General features: G+C 45.5%; 1 protein-coding gene across 3 annotated transcripts in view; it reads right to left on the bottom strand.

Annotated features, from left to right (window-relative positions):
* Positions 1-14,412, bottom strand: part of WDR19 (WD repeat domain 19) — a 134,127-nt gene that overhangs the window by 30,420 nt on the left and 89,295 nt on the right. For all 3 annotated transcript variants that reach the window (XR_007773558.1, XM_050947369.1, XM_050947368.1), the window contains exons 28-30: positions 13,346-13,414; positions 12,737-12,814; positions 6,361-6,457 (exon numbers count right to left, since the gene is read on the bottom strand). Coding sequence is in view for 2 of the 3 variants with exons in the window: in XM_050947369.1 (XP_050803326.1) it covers positions 6,361-6,457; positions 12,737-12,814; positions 13,346-13,414 (244 nt within the window). In the remaining variant the exon portion in view is untranslated. The remainder of the gene's footprint in view (positions 1-6,360; positions 6,458-12,736; positions 12,815-13,345; positions 13,415-14,412) is intronic.

Here is a 14,412-nt window from a genome sequence, read left to right on the forward strand (position 1 = left end):
AACCTAGGAAGATATCCTCTGCGAGGAAATCGGTAGTCCCTTGACCCGGTCCTCTACCGCCACGAATAACTGGGGGGATTTGCGGAATGGTTTGGTCCTGTCCACATAAAATGCTAGCGCCCGACAGACATCTGTCGCTGTTGCTCCCTGTGGGAAGAATGGGGCTTTGGGAAAAAGATGGGGAGGAAGATCTCCTGGTTAATGTGGAAAGCTGAGACCACCTTGGGAAGAAAGGCAGGGTGTGGTCTCAGCTGCACCTTGTCTTTATGGAAGACCGTATACGGGGGATCTACTGTGAGGGCCCGTAGTTCCGACACCCGTCTAGCTGAGGTGATGGCCACTAGGAAGGCGGTCTTCCATGAGAGAGAGAGCAGGGAGCAAGTAGCTAACGGCTCAAATGGAGGACCCATGAGCCGAGTTAGGACCAGGTTGAGATCCCATGAAGGGGCAGGAGGGTGGATCTGTGGATAGAGACGTTCCAGTCCCTTCAGGAATCTCGCCATCATAGGGTGGGAGAAGACGGAACGTTCGTCCCCTCCAGGATGAAACGTGGAGATAGCCGCTAGGTGAACCCGAAGGGACGACAACGCCAGACCCTGGGCCTTGAGGGACCAGATGTAGTCCAGAATAGTGGTGATGGGAATCTCCATAGGGAGAAGACCTTTCTCCGAACACCAACAGGAGAAACGCTTCCACTTAGCCGAATAAGTAGCCCTGGTGGAAGGCTTTCTACTGCCCAGGAGAACCTCCCGAACCGGGGTAGAGCAGCGTAACTCGGAGCCTGTCAACCACGCAGGAGCCATGCCGTAAGGTGCAGAGACCGAAGGTCCGGGTGACAGAGCCTGCCGTGGTCCTGGGTGATCAGGTCCGGATGAAGGGGCAGGGCAACTGGGTTGGCTACTGAGAGGTCCAGCAACATGGGGTACCAATGTTGTCTGGCTCACCCTGGAGCTATCAGAATCACACGAGTTCTGTCTCTGCGCACCTTGAGGAGGACCCTGTGTATCAGCGGAACTGGAGGGAACGCATAAAACAGGTGGGTCGCCCATGGGATCAGGAAGGCATCTGCTATAGACCCGGGCTTCCGACCCTGAAAGGAGCAGAATGTTCGACATTTCCTGTTCTCCCTGGACGCGAAGAGGTCCATCCGGGGATGACCCCACCTCTGGAAGAGTGAGAGGGCGACGTCTGGGCGGAGGGACCACTCGTGCGAGCAGAAGGACCTGCTCAGTCGATCCGCTAGAGTGTTTCGTACTCCCGGGAGATAGGAGGCGGAAAGGTGAACGGCATGGGCTATACAAAACTCCCAGAGACGCATCGCCTCGAGACATAGGGGAGAGGACCTGGTGCCGCCCTGCTTGTTGATGTAGAACATGGTCGTCGTGTTGTCGGTGAACACCGCGACACAACGACCTTGAAGGTGATGGACGAACGCTTGACAAGCAAGACGGACCGCTCTCAACTCCTGTATGTTGATGTGGAGGTCCAGCTCCTGAGGGGTCCACAGGCACCGAGTTCTTCGGGCGCCGCAGTGCGCCCCCCAGCCCAGATCTGAGGCGTCCGTAGTCAGGGATGCCGAGGGCTGGGGCGGATGGAACGGGAGCCCCGCCCAGACTACGGACTGGTCCAGCCACCACCGAAGGGAGTCCAGTACCCTTTGGGGAACGGTGACAACTGTGTCCAACGAATGTCTGGCCGGCCGGTACTGCGCGATGAGCCAAGATTGAAGAGGCCTCATGCGGAGTCGGGCATACGCTGTCACGAACGTACAGGCCGCCATATGTCCCAGGAGGGCCAGACATGTTCTTAGAGAGGTCAGCGGGGCCGCCTGCAAGTGCAGAATGATGGCCGACAGCGACTGGAACCTGGGCAAGGGTAGCAAGGCCCTGGCTAGGGTAGAGTCCAGAACGGCCCCAATGAACTCTATCCTCTGCATGGGGAGCAGAGTAGACTTGTCCACGTTGATCACGAGGCCTAGGGCAGCAAAGAGGCTGCTGATCCTGCGGACGTGGTCGCGCACCTGCAGCTCCGATGTGCCCCGGATCAGCCAGTCGTCGAGGTAGGGGAACATGTGAATGCGGCTGCGCCGAAGGTATGCGACGATGACTGCCATGCATTTCGTGAACACCCTCGGGGCCGTAGAGAGGCCAAACGGGAGGACCGCAAATTGATAATGTTGGCGGTTGACCACAAAGCGGAGGAAACGCCTGTGCTGGGGGGATATGGCGATATGGAAGTAAGCGTCCTGCATGTTGAGAGCGGCATACCAGTCTCTGGGATCCAGGGATGGGATGATGGTTCCAAGAGATACCATACGGAACTTCAACTTTACCATATACTTGTTGAGTTCCCACAGGTCGAGGATAGGCCTGAGGCCCCCCTTGGACTTGGGGATTAGAAAGTAGCGGGAATAAAACCCCTTGCCCTTCTCGCTCTCTGGAACCTCCTCTATGGCTCCCTTGACGAGGAGCGTCTGCACCTCCTGACGGAGGAATTGCTCGTGGGAGGGGTCCCTGAAGAGGGACGAGGGTGGTGGGTGGGGGGGTGGGGCGATGAAAACTGCAGGCAATAACCGGCCTGCACAGTGCGCAAGACCCAACGGTCCGATGTTATTTGGGTCCACACCGGGAGGAAAAATGAAAGACGGTTGGAAAACTGCGGGGAAGGATCCGGAGGGGAAACTGGTACTGCGCCCTCAGACGCACCTTCAAAGTGAAGGCTTGGGTCCAGGAGGGGCCTTGGCGGAGCCTTGGTTTTGCCCCGTTTGGCCACCCGACTGTCTGCGTCGGTTGTTCCTGCCGCGGCGCCTAGTGAGGTCCTGCCGCGGACGGAACTGAAGATACGGCCGACGCTGCTGTTGTTGGTTCTGCTGCCGGAATGGCCTGCGCTGTGTCGCAGGCGTATGCATCCCCAAAGACCGTATTATGACCCTATTGTCTTTAAGGTCCTTTAGTCTGGGGTCTGTCTTAGCAGAAAACAGGCCCTGGCCTTCGAAAGGGAGGTCCTGGATAGTATGCTGGAGCTCTGGCGGAAGGCCAGAGACCTGAAGCCAGGAAATGCGGCGCATCGTAAGCCCCGAGGCAAGGGTCCGAGCGGCCGAGTCCGCAGCATCTAAGGAGGCTTGTAGCGAGGTCCTCGCTACCTTTTTGCCCTCATCCAGAATGGTGGTAAACTCCTGACGGGCGTCCTGCGGTAACAGCTCTGCAAATTTTCCCGCCGCTACCCAAAAGTTAAAGGAGTAGCGGCTAAGGAGGGCCTGCTGGTTCGAGACCCTGAGCTGTAGCGCCCCCGCTGAATAGACCTTGCGGCCCAGGAGGTCCATCCGCGTCGCCTCCTTAGACTTGGGCGCCGGGGCCTCTTGACCATGGCGCTCCCTGTCGTTCACCGACTGGACCACAAGGGAGCAGGGTGTCGGGTGAACGTGCAGGTATTCATAGCCCTTCGAGAGAGCCATGTACTTCCTTTCCACTCCTCGAGCGGTCGGAGGGATGCAGGCCGGTGACTGCCAGATAGTAGCGGCGTTGGCCTGAATAGTCTTGATGAAAGGCAGGGCCACTCTGGTGGGCGCATCGGCGGAGAGGATGCTCATCACAGGGTCCTCGATTTCAGAGACCTCCTCTGCTTGAATGTCCAGGTTTTGTGCCACGCGTCGGAGGAGGTCCTGGTGTGCCCTAAGTTCTAGAGGGGGAGGGCTGGAGGACGAGGTACCCGCCACTGCCTCATCAGGGGAAGACGACGAGGAAACCCCTGGCAACAGAGCGTCCACAGGGGGTTCTGTCTGGGGCTGCACCTCCGTCACTGGAGGGAGCTCTGGGTCCTAGTGGCTGGACCTGTCTTCTGCTTCCGGGGAGGGAGGGGGTCTAGACACCGTTGCCTCTGGTGGCCTGCGTTCCGCCGCAGGGCGAGGAGTGATATGTTGCGGACCCTGGGCTTGGCGGTACGCCCATGGGGTCCAAAACCCCCACTGTTGAGGCCCTCGTTCCTGAGGTGGAGGGTCCTGAAACAGGGCCGAGTGTCTGTCCTGGCCCAGCGTATAGGCGCTCTCTGCCTGAGAGGACATGGATGGTTCCCTTGAAGGCCACGGAGGCGCTGAGCCAGTTTGATAGACCTCTCTATATGCCGACGCCGACGATCTCCTCGGTGCCGAGGATCGGTACCGCGAGCCGTACCGGTGCCGGGATCGGGAACGGCATGGTAGTCGGTGCCGGGATCCGGATCGGGATCTGCCTCAAGGTCGGTGCCGAGAGTGGGACCGCGATCTTCGTTCAGCGCGGTGCCGGGATGGCAGTGGGGACCGGGACCTGCCACCAACGCGGTGCCGGGAGGTCGACCGGGATCGGGACCTACCACCGGCTCGGTGCCGGGAGGTCGACCGAGGAGCTGAACGCCGAGGTGAACGGCTCCTAGAGTCTCGGTGCCGGTGGTAAGAGGAGCCAGACCGGGACCGTGCAGATGCTGATCGGCGCTGCGAGTGCGACCGGTACCGCCGAGGAGAACGGTGCCGGGACTGCGAGCGTTTACGTCTCCGGGGCGATCGGTGCCTGGACTCCGGAGACAGCGCTCTCAGCATCAGTTTGCCTCTGGAGGTTACCCGTCCCGGGGGTGCCGTGGTTTGAGGCTGCGATGGCTCCGTGAACGCTATCAAGTCCCGTGCCGAGGCAAAGGTCTCCGGCGTAGATGGGACTAACAGCTCGACCCCGATCTCAAGGGGGAGCTAGGAGGGGCTGGACTCGACGGACCTTCCGGACCCAGAGTTGACAGCAGCCCTGCAGGCGGTGCCGCGGCCAAGGTAGGTGCCGGGCGTTCCACTCGAGCCTGCCTAGATGGTGTTGCAGACGTCGAGGGTCTTGGATCTGCTCCCAGTGCCGGGGATGGACGGTGCCGGGGAGTCTTGTCGGTGCCGGCGCGGTCCGGTGCCGGAGTAGAAGTGGCCGGTTGCGCCGCCGGTACCGGAGTCAGTGCCGCTTCCATTAGGAGAGCGCGGAGTCTTTGATCCCTCTCCTTCTTTGTGCGAGGCTTAAAGGCCTTGCATATACGACACTTCTCAATGATGTGCTATTCCCCCAGGCACTTGAGGCACGCGTCGTGGGGATCGCTAGTCAGCATCGGCTTCTTGCATGCCGAGCACTGCTTGAAGCCCGGCGAACCAGGCATGAGCCCGGTGCCAGGCGCCGGGAAGGGCAACGGCCCACCCGCGAACAAGTTATACAACTATATACAATAAACAACTAACTAATATACTACTTTAAACGGTCTATAAAACTATTTACAACTACGACTACGAACAGCGTACAAGAGAGCTAGGTACGTGGAGGACAGCAAGCCGCACTCCACAGTTCCAGCAACCGACACGGCGGTAAGAAGGAACTGAGGAGCAGGTGGGCCGGCAGGGGTATATATCAAGTGCCATAGTGGCGCCACTCTAGGGGGCGACCTGCCGGCCCACTGGAGTTGCTAGGGTAAAAAAGTTTCCGGCAAATGTGCACGCCTACCTGGAATGGATATGAGCAATCACTCGAAGAAGAACTAAGAGACTCTCTCCATGACTTTCCAGTCTCACTACCACCATCACTAGAGGTAAGTCTATACTGCAGTTAAAACCCCACAGCTGGCCCATGCCAGCTGATTCAAGCTCACACTAAGGGGCTGTTTAATTGTGGTATAGACATTTTGGCTCAGGTTAGAGCCCAGGCTCTAGGGGAGGGGTAGGCAACCTATGGCACTTGCACTGATCTTCAGTGGCACTCGCACTGCCTGGGTCCTGGCCACCAGTCTGGGAGGCTCTGCATTTTAATTTAATTTTAAATGAAGTTTCTTAAACATTTAAAAAACTTTATTTACGTTACATACTACAATAGTTTAGTTATATATTATAGACTTATAGAAAGATCTTCTAAAAATGTTAAAATGTATTACTGGCACACAAAACCTTAAATTAGAGTGAATAAATGAAGACTTGGCACACAACTTCTGAAAGGCTGCCAACCCCTGCTCTAGGATCTTGTAAAGTGTGCGGGTCTGGCTGCAGGCCAAGCCAGAATGTCTACACTGCATTTAAACAGCCCCATAGCCCAAGTCAGATGGCATGGGCCAGGCACGGGTTTTTAATTGCAGTGTATACACACCCTATAAGAGTGCTTTAAACTCCCGTAATGGCAACTTCACACTTTCAAATAAAGACTGGATATAAGAGAAAATCGTTAGTGTACACAAGACGGAGGTCTTTCTAAAATTGATATATGCCCTTCTCTGAGCATGCTCCTATGAGTGGTAGTATCTAAAATATTGCTGGGATGGAAAAAGGAATCCTGTTGTCACATCAGTAAAAACAGAATAAATTAAGAGTATTGAGTGACCTACCTGCAGACTGCTCCTCTCTGGCAATTATTATGGCAGTTCGGGCAGCTTCTCTGTATTGCTTTAGTGCCATGTACAAGCGGAACAGATACTTGGCGTCCTTAATCAGAACAATACAAAAGTAATTTTGCTGATGGAACATATACTGCTGTATCATCTTCTAGATCTTAATCTCTCTCTAGCTCAAGCAAATGTCAAGAGGCAGTTCAGATCTGTCTGTGAACTCTGTGGCTTGGCCATACCCTGTCTGGCTGTGCATCGTGTTCTCTGCCTGTGGCAGTGCAAATAAAACTGTGATCCAGTTCTCCCACTTCTTTCATTACTAAACTAGCTTTTTAAATATTTTTTTTGGGGAAGTAGTGAGCAGAAATCTCTCTTCCCTTCTCTCCATCAAGGAGAAATTTTTTTACTGGACCTCCACCCCTTGATTAGGATTGTTTCTAAACTTCTCCTCAATAAGTCCCAAACTGCTCTTGGATTGAGGAAGAGGTTACTTTCAGGAAGGAAACAATCAGAGAAATTTTTCCATTCTTAACAAATAGTACATGAAAATACAGTTGAAAGATATCCCTCTTTCAGCTGGAATGTAACATTCATGTAAATCTGCTGACATGAGAACTTCTAAAATATATAATTGCTTGAAAAAAGTTGAAGAGAAAGCACACTAATCATGAAGTGACTAATACTGAAGAAATTGGACACTGATTTGGCTACATTGTTCCAGTAATGTCAGATCTAGTCAATCAGAGAAGTTTTTGAAATTTACCTAGGGGTTTTGTTTCTGCTTTTTGGTATTCTACAGTAAATTTGTAGTGGAGGAGCAATTAAGGAAAAAAAAAGTATATAACTTTTATCTTACAAGAACCTTTTAAATAATTATAATTGAGTTGTAATTAAAAAACTATTATAGAAAAGTACTGATGCTAAAATGTTGACCTTGAAATTCTGTTCTGCAATCAGTAGCCTCTGATTCAGTAGAAGATAAAGAACAATGAATTAAAATTACTCCTTTTTTTAGCTGCACCTTCAAAAGAACAACAAGGAAGTCTAAGTAGATCAAAAGCAGGAAGCCTGCAGGAGAATGCGTGGGTCCACTGGATTTATCATGAAATAAAAGGATCAATTTAAGGAAGTAAAGGGCAGTGCAGAGAAGCTTAGATGATTTTTTTAAATCAGTCTTCACCACAGAGGAAGTTGGAGAGACCTTCTCTTTTCAAGTAATAAAAAATGATGTACTACCAGATACTGAGGTATCAAAAGAGGTTGTGCTGGAATAAGATGAGACTAAATTAATGCCAGATTCTGCCACCTTTTACACAAAAATACCACCTTACTCTGCCTGAAACCCCTCTGAAATCAGCAGTACTTCTCATGGACTAAGATACTATTTTGCTTGAGTGAGGGTGATAAAGAGCCATTAAAGAGTAGTAAGTCACCAGAACCAGATGATATACAGCCAAGGGTATGTCTACATTACAATTAAACACCTGTTGCTGGCCCACGTCAGCTGACATGGGCTTGCAGGGCTCTGGCTACAGGGAGTCATGGGTGTTTAACTGCAGTGTAGATAGATGCCGAGAGATGAGAAGGAATTTAAGAATGAAGAGGCTGAGCTGCTATGAAAAATATGTAACCTCTCATTAAAGTCAGCTACTATACCAGAGGATTAGAGGGTAGCAAAGGTATCTATCTAGCTTTAAAATAGTTGCTAAGGGGTAATCTCAGACATTACGGCCCAGCAAGTCTTACTTCAGTACCAGGAAAATTGGATGAATAATTTAAAAAAAAAAAACAAACAAAATTCTAGAATACTTAGATGAATGTGATATGACAGCAGCAAACTAGTACAGTTTCGGTAAAGGCAAATCATGCTCTATTAAACTACTAGAATTCTCTGAGTAGCAGCAACAAATAAAGGATGAGAGAGAACTAGCTGGCAAATTACATGGACTTTCAAAATGCCTTTGAAAAAGAACCTTCACAAGAGTTTATTAAGGAAATTAAGTAGTCATGGAATGAGAAGTTAAGTATTTTAGAAACTAAGGACATAAAACGAAGAGCGGAAGTAAATGATCAGTTTTTGTAATGGGGAAAGACTAATTGCAAAGTGTCACCACTGTTGTTGACATATTTTTTTTACTGTGCTGGAAAGGGTAATGAGCAAATTGGTAGAATTTGCAGATGAAGCAACAATATTTAGGGTAGTCAAGAAGGATGAAAACTGACAAGGGACCCTGACAAAACTAGACAAGTTGGCACAATGACAGCAGATGAAATCAATGATGACTTGCAAGGTGATGCAAATAGGAAAGAATAGTTTGAATTACTTATACACATTGCTGGGTTCTAAATTAACTACAATCCATTCATCTAGGGTGACCAGATGTCCCGATAAAATGGGACCGTTCTGATATTTGGGTGGTTGTCCCGCGTCCTGACCGATCTTTGGTCGGGATGCAATTTGTTCCGATATTTCGCTCCGCCACAGCACTTTTTTTTTTTTTTTGCTCTGTCAGCAAACGCCATGTGTCTCGATACTTTCTTCGTCTCACCTGGTCACCCTACACTCATCTAAAAGACCTGGGTAGCATTATAGACAGTTCAACAGAAACCTCTGCTCAATTTGCAGTATTAGTCATAAAACCAAAAAGCATTAGGATATATATAGAATGGGACAGAAAATATGATAATAGAATTATGTAAATCAATGGGGTACCCTCCCCCGGAATACTGCATTCAGCACATCTCAAAAGATACATTGTGGAAACAGAGGGAGGTTAGAGAAAGGTGAGAAAATTGTTAAAGGCATGGAGAAACTTCCATATAAGGAAGAGACTGAAAAGATTATGATTCCAACTGATGGAGTAGACAAATAAGAGGGACATGATAGAGGTTAACAAAATAGAGACTTGCATACCCTCCCTCACAACAACAAAAAGACATTCAATGGAGATTGAAAAAAGACACTGAAAACTGATAATGGGAAATATAATTTTACATAACATAGTTAATCTGAGGAACTCACTGCCACAAAGGCTAGTAACTTAATGAGATTTTAAAAAATTAGATATTTATATAGATAATGAAACTCTACAGTTGCACTAGATAGGATAATATACTGTATTAGATGGGACAATGCAATCATTAATTGACTAGAGTTAGGAAGAAAATTCTCCTATCATCAGGTTATTACATAATTGTCCACCACACGGTTTTTTGTACCTCCAAAACATCATCTGATCACTGTCAGAAGATGGACCACTGGCCTGACCTGGTATAGTGTTTCCTATATACCTCATTGTGGATGCAATTAAAGTAACATATCTAAATGACTCCAATTGTGTCTACAAATAAATTATTTTTACATCTTCAGTGGAGTCCAGTTTATTTTAAATATGGACTTAAATGTTTTAATTTTATATTGTATGCTTTTAAATTTGCCTTATGTTTTTTAAATGAGAGAAAACAGTTTTAAATAGAAAAATATCCTTCTTAGAACTTTTGGAAAACATATTATTAATATTCAATAGACCATTACTACTTTTTTATTGGAATTTGGCAACTTTACAGAATTTTGTTTTCAGGGTTTCTTGTTTTCAATTTTTAAAACATTTTTGTATTTAAAAAATAAACACAGAACAGCAGAATCTTGTTAATTAACACTCTAGGTGATATGCATTGTAGTAAGCAAAAAACTAGGATATAAATCAAGGATATTGGATCAGAATCCTTTTGTCTTAATTCTGACAAGTGTAGTTTAGTATTATATGTAATAAATTTATTAATATATTATATTAGAATACAAAGGGTATAAAAACATCTTGATAAATGTAGTAAAGGCTTAGTAATATAACACCTCACTACAGCCCTGAGCTATTAACTCTTTATTGAGAAGTGGAGTGAAAGAACCAGGCTATTCTGCGAATTATCTAGTTTGGGAATAAGTGAAGAGAGGATTAACAAATTTCTGCCGTATGGCTACTTCAATGTAGATTTCATCTTCAGTGAAATAAAAATTCTACCATCTAAAAGATGTTATTCTATAAAAATGTGATTCAGATTGCCTGAGAATTTCAGTCAGGCATTTGCCTCTACACCATAATGAAGTTAAAAAAAATTTTTTTTCTTTAACAAGTTACAGTACTATGATTTGATAAAGTAAAATGATGTTACTCACTGAGAGAGACTATGGCAGATGGAGTAAAGCATTCAGAAGAACAAGAGAGAGCTTTTAAATGAGGAAAAGAATGCCCTTCATACAAGTTGCAAAACAATGTTAAACATTACAATGAGTGTATTCCCACAATGCTATGAAGTTTTATAAAAAAAATTAAACTATTAAAACTGGTTCTCAAACTTTTTCATATTGTGGGTCACTTCCAATTCCCCATCCCACACATTCCACGGGGCTTGGTTGTGGTTTACAGAAAAAATAATGTAAGGACAGGCAGAGACAGTCAGTTCGTGTTCCACGCAACGTTTATATCTGTGTGGAGCAATATTTGTTAGTACCAGATCTCCCATCACAGCCCTTACAGTTCTAATCTCTCCAGGTCACTTTGCAATTGAATTCTGTCCTCTTGAGTGTATGTTCCCTCTACAATTTTGGTGTCATCCAAATGTCTGATGAAAGGTAACGTTACCTCAAAACAGCACCCAACAAAGACAGATAAAGCGGCTGCTCAAAGTGCAGAGATTTTTTTTTAATTAAAAAAAGACAGAAATGTCACTAAATGCCCAAAGGACCAAGACTGGCCCTATAATACAGCACAGCAAGAAAGAGGCTGGAGCTCTGCAACCTCACTATAGAGTTGCAAACCACAACTAGAATTCTGAGAGCTTGTAGCCCTTCAGCAGCAACTACATATCATCTCAACAGCTGTCAAACCCAGCTCCGTCCCTACAGAGCATAAATTTGTGATTCTGAATTTACAGGACTGTGGAGATTACACTGTGGAAGCCCTGCAGAGTCCTTCTGATGCAGTGTATGTATGGGAGCAAGTGCCTTCTCTAGCTCAGCCACAGAGGATCTCAGAGAAACTGAATTACCCGAAGATTACCACCATCTGATGGCTGTTAGCAATGCTAGTATATTTTAAAACCTAGATGAAAAATAATCATGCAAAGATAATATGGGCAAAATTCTTTTCTCAGATCCACACTGCAGACCTACACTCCTATATTTTGCTCACCTAGTTGGTGGTTTGCACATGTATGGAAATCAAGATACTGAAGTAGAGATTGGTTGTGTGGACATGAGAAGAGAATTTCACCTCTGAAGACACTGTAATTTCTCTGAGCCCTTTACCCTGAAATACATTTGGTATTCTTGGTCTTCCTTTTAACATCAGACCTATGGCATTAACAAGCAGGATTAACAACATTGGTTAACATTACTAACCAAGCACACAAACATGACAACTAATACAAAAAATATAGCATGTAAAAGGGGAAGACGGATTAATACAGCCTATTGGTGGTAGTCTACCAGTTCCCCATGCCTGCATCACTACCTATGGTGGGAGAAGTGACCTATGGACTCCAAAAGTAGCTCTATTTAGTCCTCTTTGTATAAAGGATGCTGGGTATGAAATGAGGGCTCCCAGAAGGAAGATAAAAGCAAAAATCCATAAAGCTCCTGCAGGAATGTAATGGTGGTGTTAGTGGCCTGTGAGATACAAGAGGTCAGACCAGATGGTCTGGCGATTCCTACTGACCTTAAACTCTGTGACTTCAGAAAGACTTCCCATAAGTCACAATAAAAAATAAATACCTACAATTTTTTTATATTCTTAGTGTTAAATAACTCCGCATTCTATATATAAAGTATGTCATTAAAAACTCAAGATATGGATTTGCTAATCTTTAGTTTTCTTTTTACTATAAACGTTTTATGTAGTCGTGTACAGATCACATATGGAATTGTATATGCCAGCACAGTGTACTTAATTTTTTATCTAAGATAAATATAAGTGTAAGTATTAATATATTTGCAGTTAGAAATGACTGTAATAAATCATTTTCAACTTTGAAAATTGTATGATATTAGATAATGAAGTACAAAAATAGAGGGCCAGATTTTCAAAAAAGTTCAGCATCCATTTAGGTATCTAAATGAAGTAGCTAGATTTCCAAATAACTGAAGAACCCATTGTCCACATATCAAATGGGAGATGCTTCGCAGTGAGTCGTTTTGAAAATCTGATCATTTACTTTAGGAACTTAAATGGGAGCTAAGCACTTTGTCCAGAACGATGTTTATATATCCCTCCTCAAAAAAAGCAATCTACATCTGCTAGGTGTCTGAAGGGCAAAAGATAAAAGAAATCATCCTATAGAACAGAAACTGGAGAAAAAAAGAGTGATAGGAATATAGTACCTTAGGCATGCCATCACTCTCCCCCATAAGGTAGTCTATCAGCTGATTGGTTAGTGCTTCATCTTTTGCCTGCCCCACCTATTAAAGACAGAGGAAAAATGTCAACATGTGCCTGAAATATGGGGAAAAAGAATTAGATTTCTCCACAGAAAACCTTTGAACTTAGATATATTTAAAACATGTTTTTACCGGTGTTATGTACTCAAAATGCAGTAAAGTAGGTATCTATTTGGTTGATCAGCTTCTCTTTGACATGCTGAAGTCCATGTTGAAGTCTAACACACTATGACAAGGATGTCATAAACTACTACCTATTTAATGGGTTTTTTAATTGCATCCATTAAATATTAACAAGATCTAGATTTGGAATTACAGACAGATATGTTATTTACATTCCCTTTTTTCAGCATCAGTGCTAAGAAAATTATTTGGGATGGCATCAGGAACTTTTTACCTTAGCTCTTGCTTTTACTCTTGCAGATTCCTCCTTAAATCTATAAACTATTCAAATTCTGCTAAACACTAGGATGACATCATTACAGTAGAGACACAGATTACTTGAAAAGCAGGCTGAATATTCAATTTCTTAGGTTTATCAATGTTTCTTACTGTTTCAATAGCCATTTCTAGAGCCATGTTATCTTCTGTGGTTGGATTTTTCAGAAAGTGTTTTAGTGCCTAAAACAAAAATAGAAATACAGGGGTATAACAGATAAATGACATGGTATTTTCTTTATAAAAGTTTTTTCCCTATTTTTGAAAAATTATATTTTAATTCATCTAGTTCTGCAACATCCGGGAAGGAAGGAGAAACAACCTTTGATTACATTAAAATTACGTGATCCCTGAGCACACGTTGAGAGCATTTGTGTTGTTTCATATGAATCTGAAGTCAATTGAGTCACAAAGTCGTGAAAATGACCAATACGCATGACCAAACCAGGACCACGGCGGTACACAAGCATCAGCTGCTGTCCCAAAAACTGCTGTAGGAAAAAATATACTGATGAAGTCTTTCTGAAGGGCTTGCTGGACAATTACAATCCAGCACATCACCCATACCCACCCTGGTTCCTCCTCACTCCCATGGCCTCATCAGAACAGCAGGAGCATTCATAGTCTAGTCCTGGCACATTTCTTATCAGCACTGACAGCCAGCAATCAGAGGATATCTGCTCTATTGGGGCATTACAGAGCACTGCAACCAAGGATTAATGGGGCACTGACTCACTGGGAGGAGCAGGTCACCTACAATGGTCCCATCCCCAGCAGTTGGTAATTTTCAAAAATTCATAACCTTGCTGTTTTGCTCTCAGGACATAAACATTCTGCTTAATATGCAGCAGCTGACACACTCAACTTGTAACCAGTCTATAAGAAATATGCTAATTTGCATACTCTTTCCTTTAAAAATTGTTTCAATAAGCTACAGTATTTAATCAATTAAATAGTTTTTTCTACAACTGAACATTCAGACAACCAAGTTAACAGTAACTAAACTAACTACTGTATATACTCATTCATAAGCCAAATTTTTTTTAAGTAAAAAAGGGAAGCACCAGAGAAGGGGGTCGGCTTATGAACGGGTATAGAGAGGGAGAGTTGGAACACAGCCCCTCCCCACAACAGAGGGAGCAAAGAGAGGCAGCATAGCCAACAGCGCCAGAATGGAAGAG

Source organism: Gopherus flavomarginatus, chromosome 3 (assembly GCF_025201925.1).
Source record: "Gopherus flavomarginatus isolate rGopFla2 chromosome 3, rGopFla2.mat.asm, whole genome shotgun sequence".
Classification (NCBI taxonomy): Eukaryota; Metazoa; Chordata; order Testudines; family Testudinidae; genus Gopherus; species Gopherus flavomarginatus.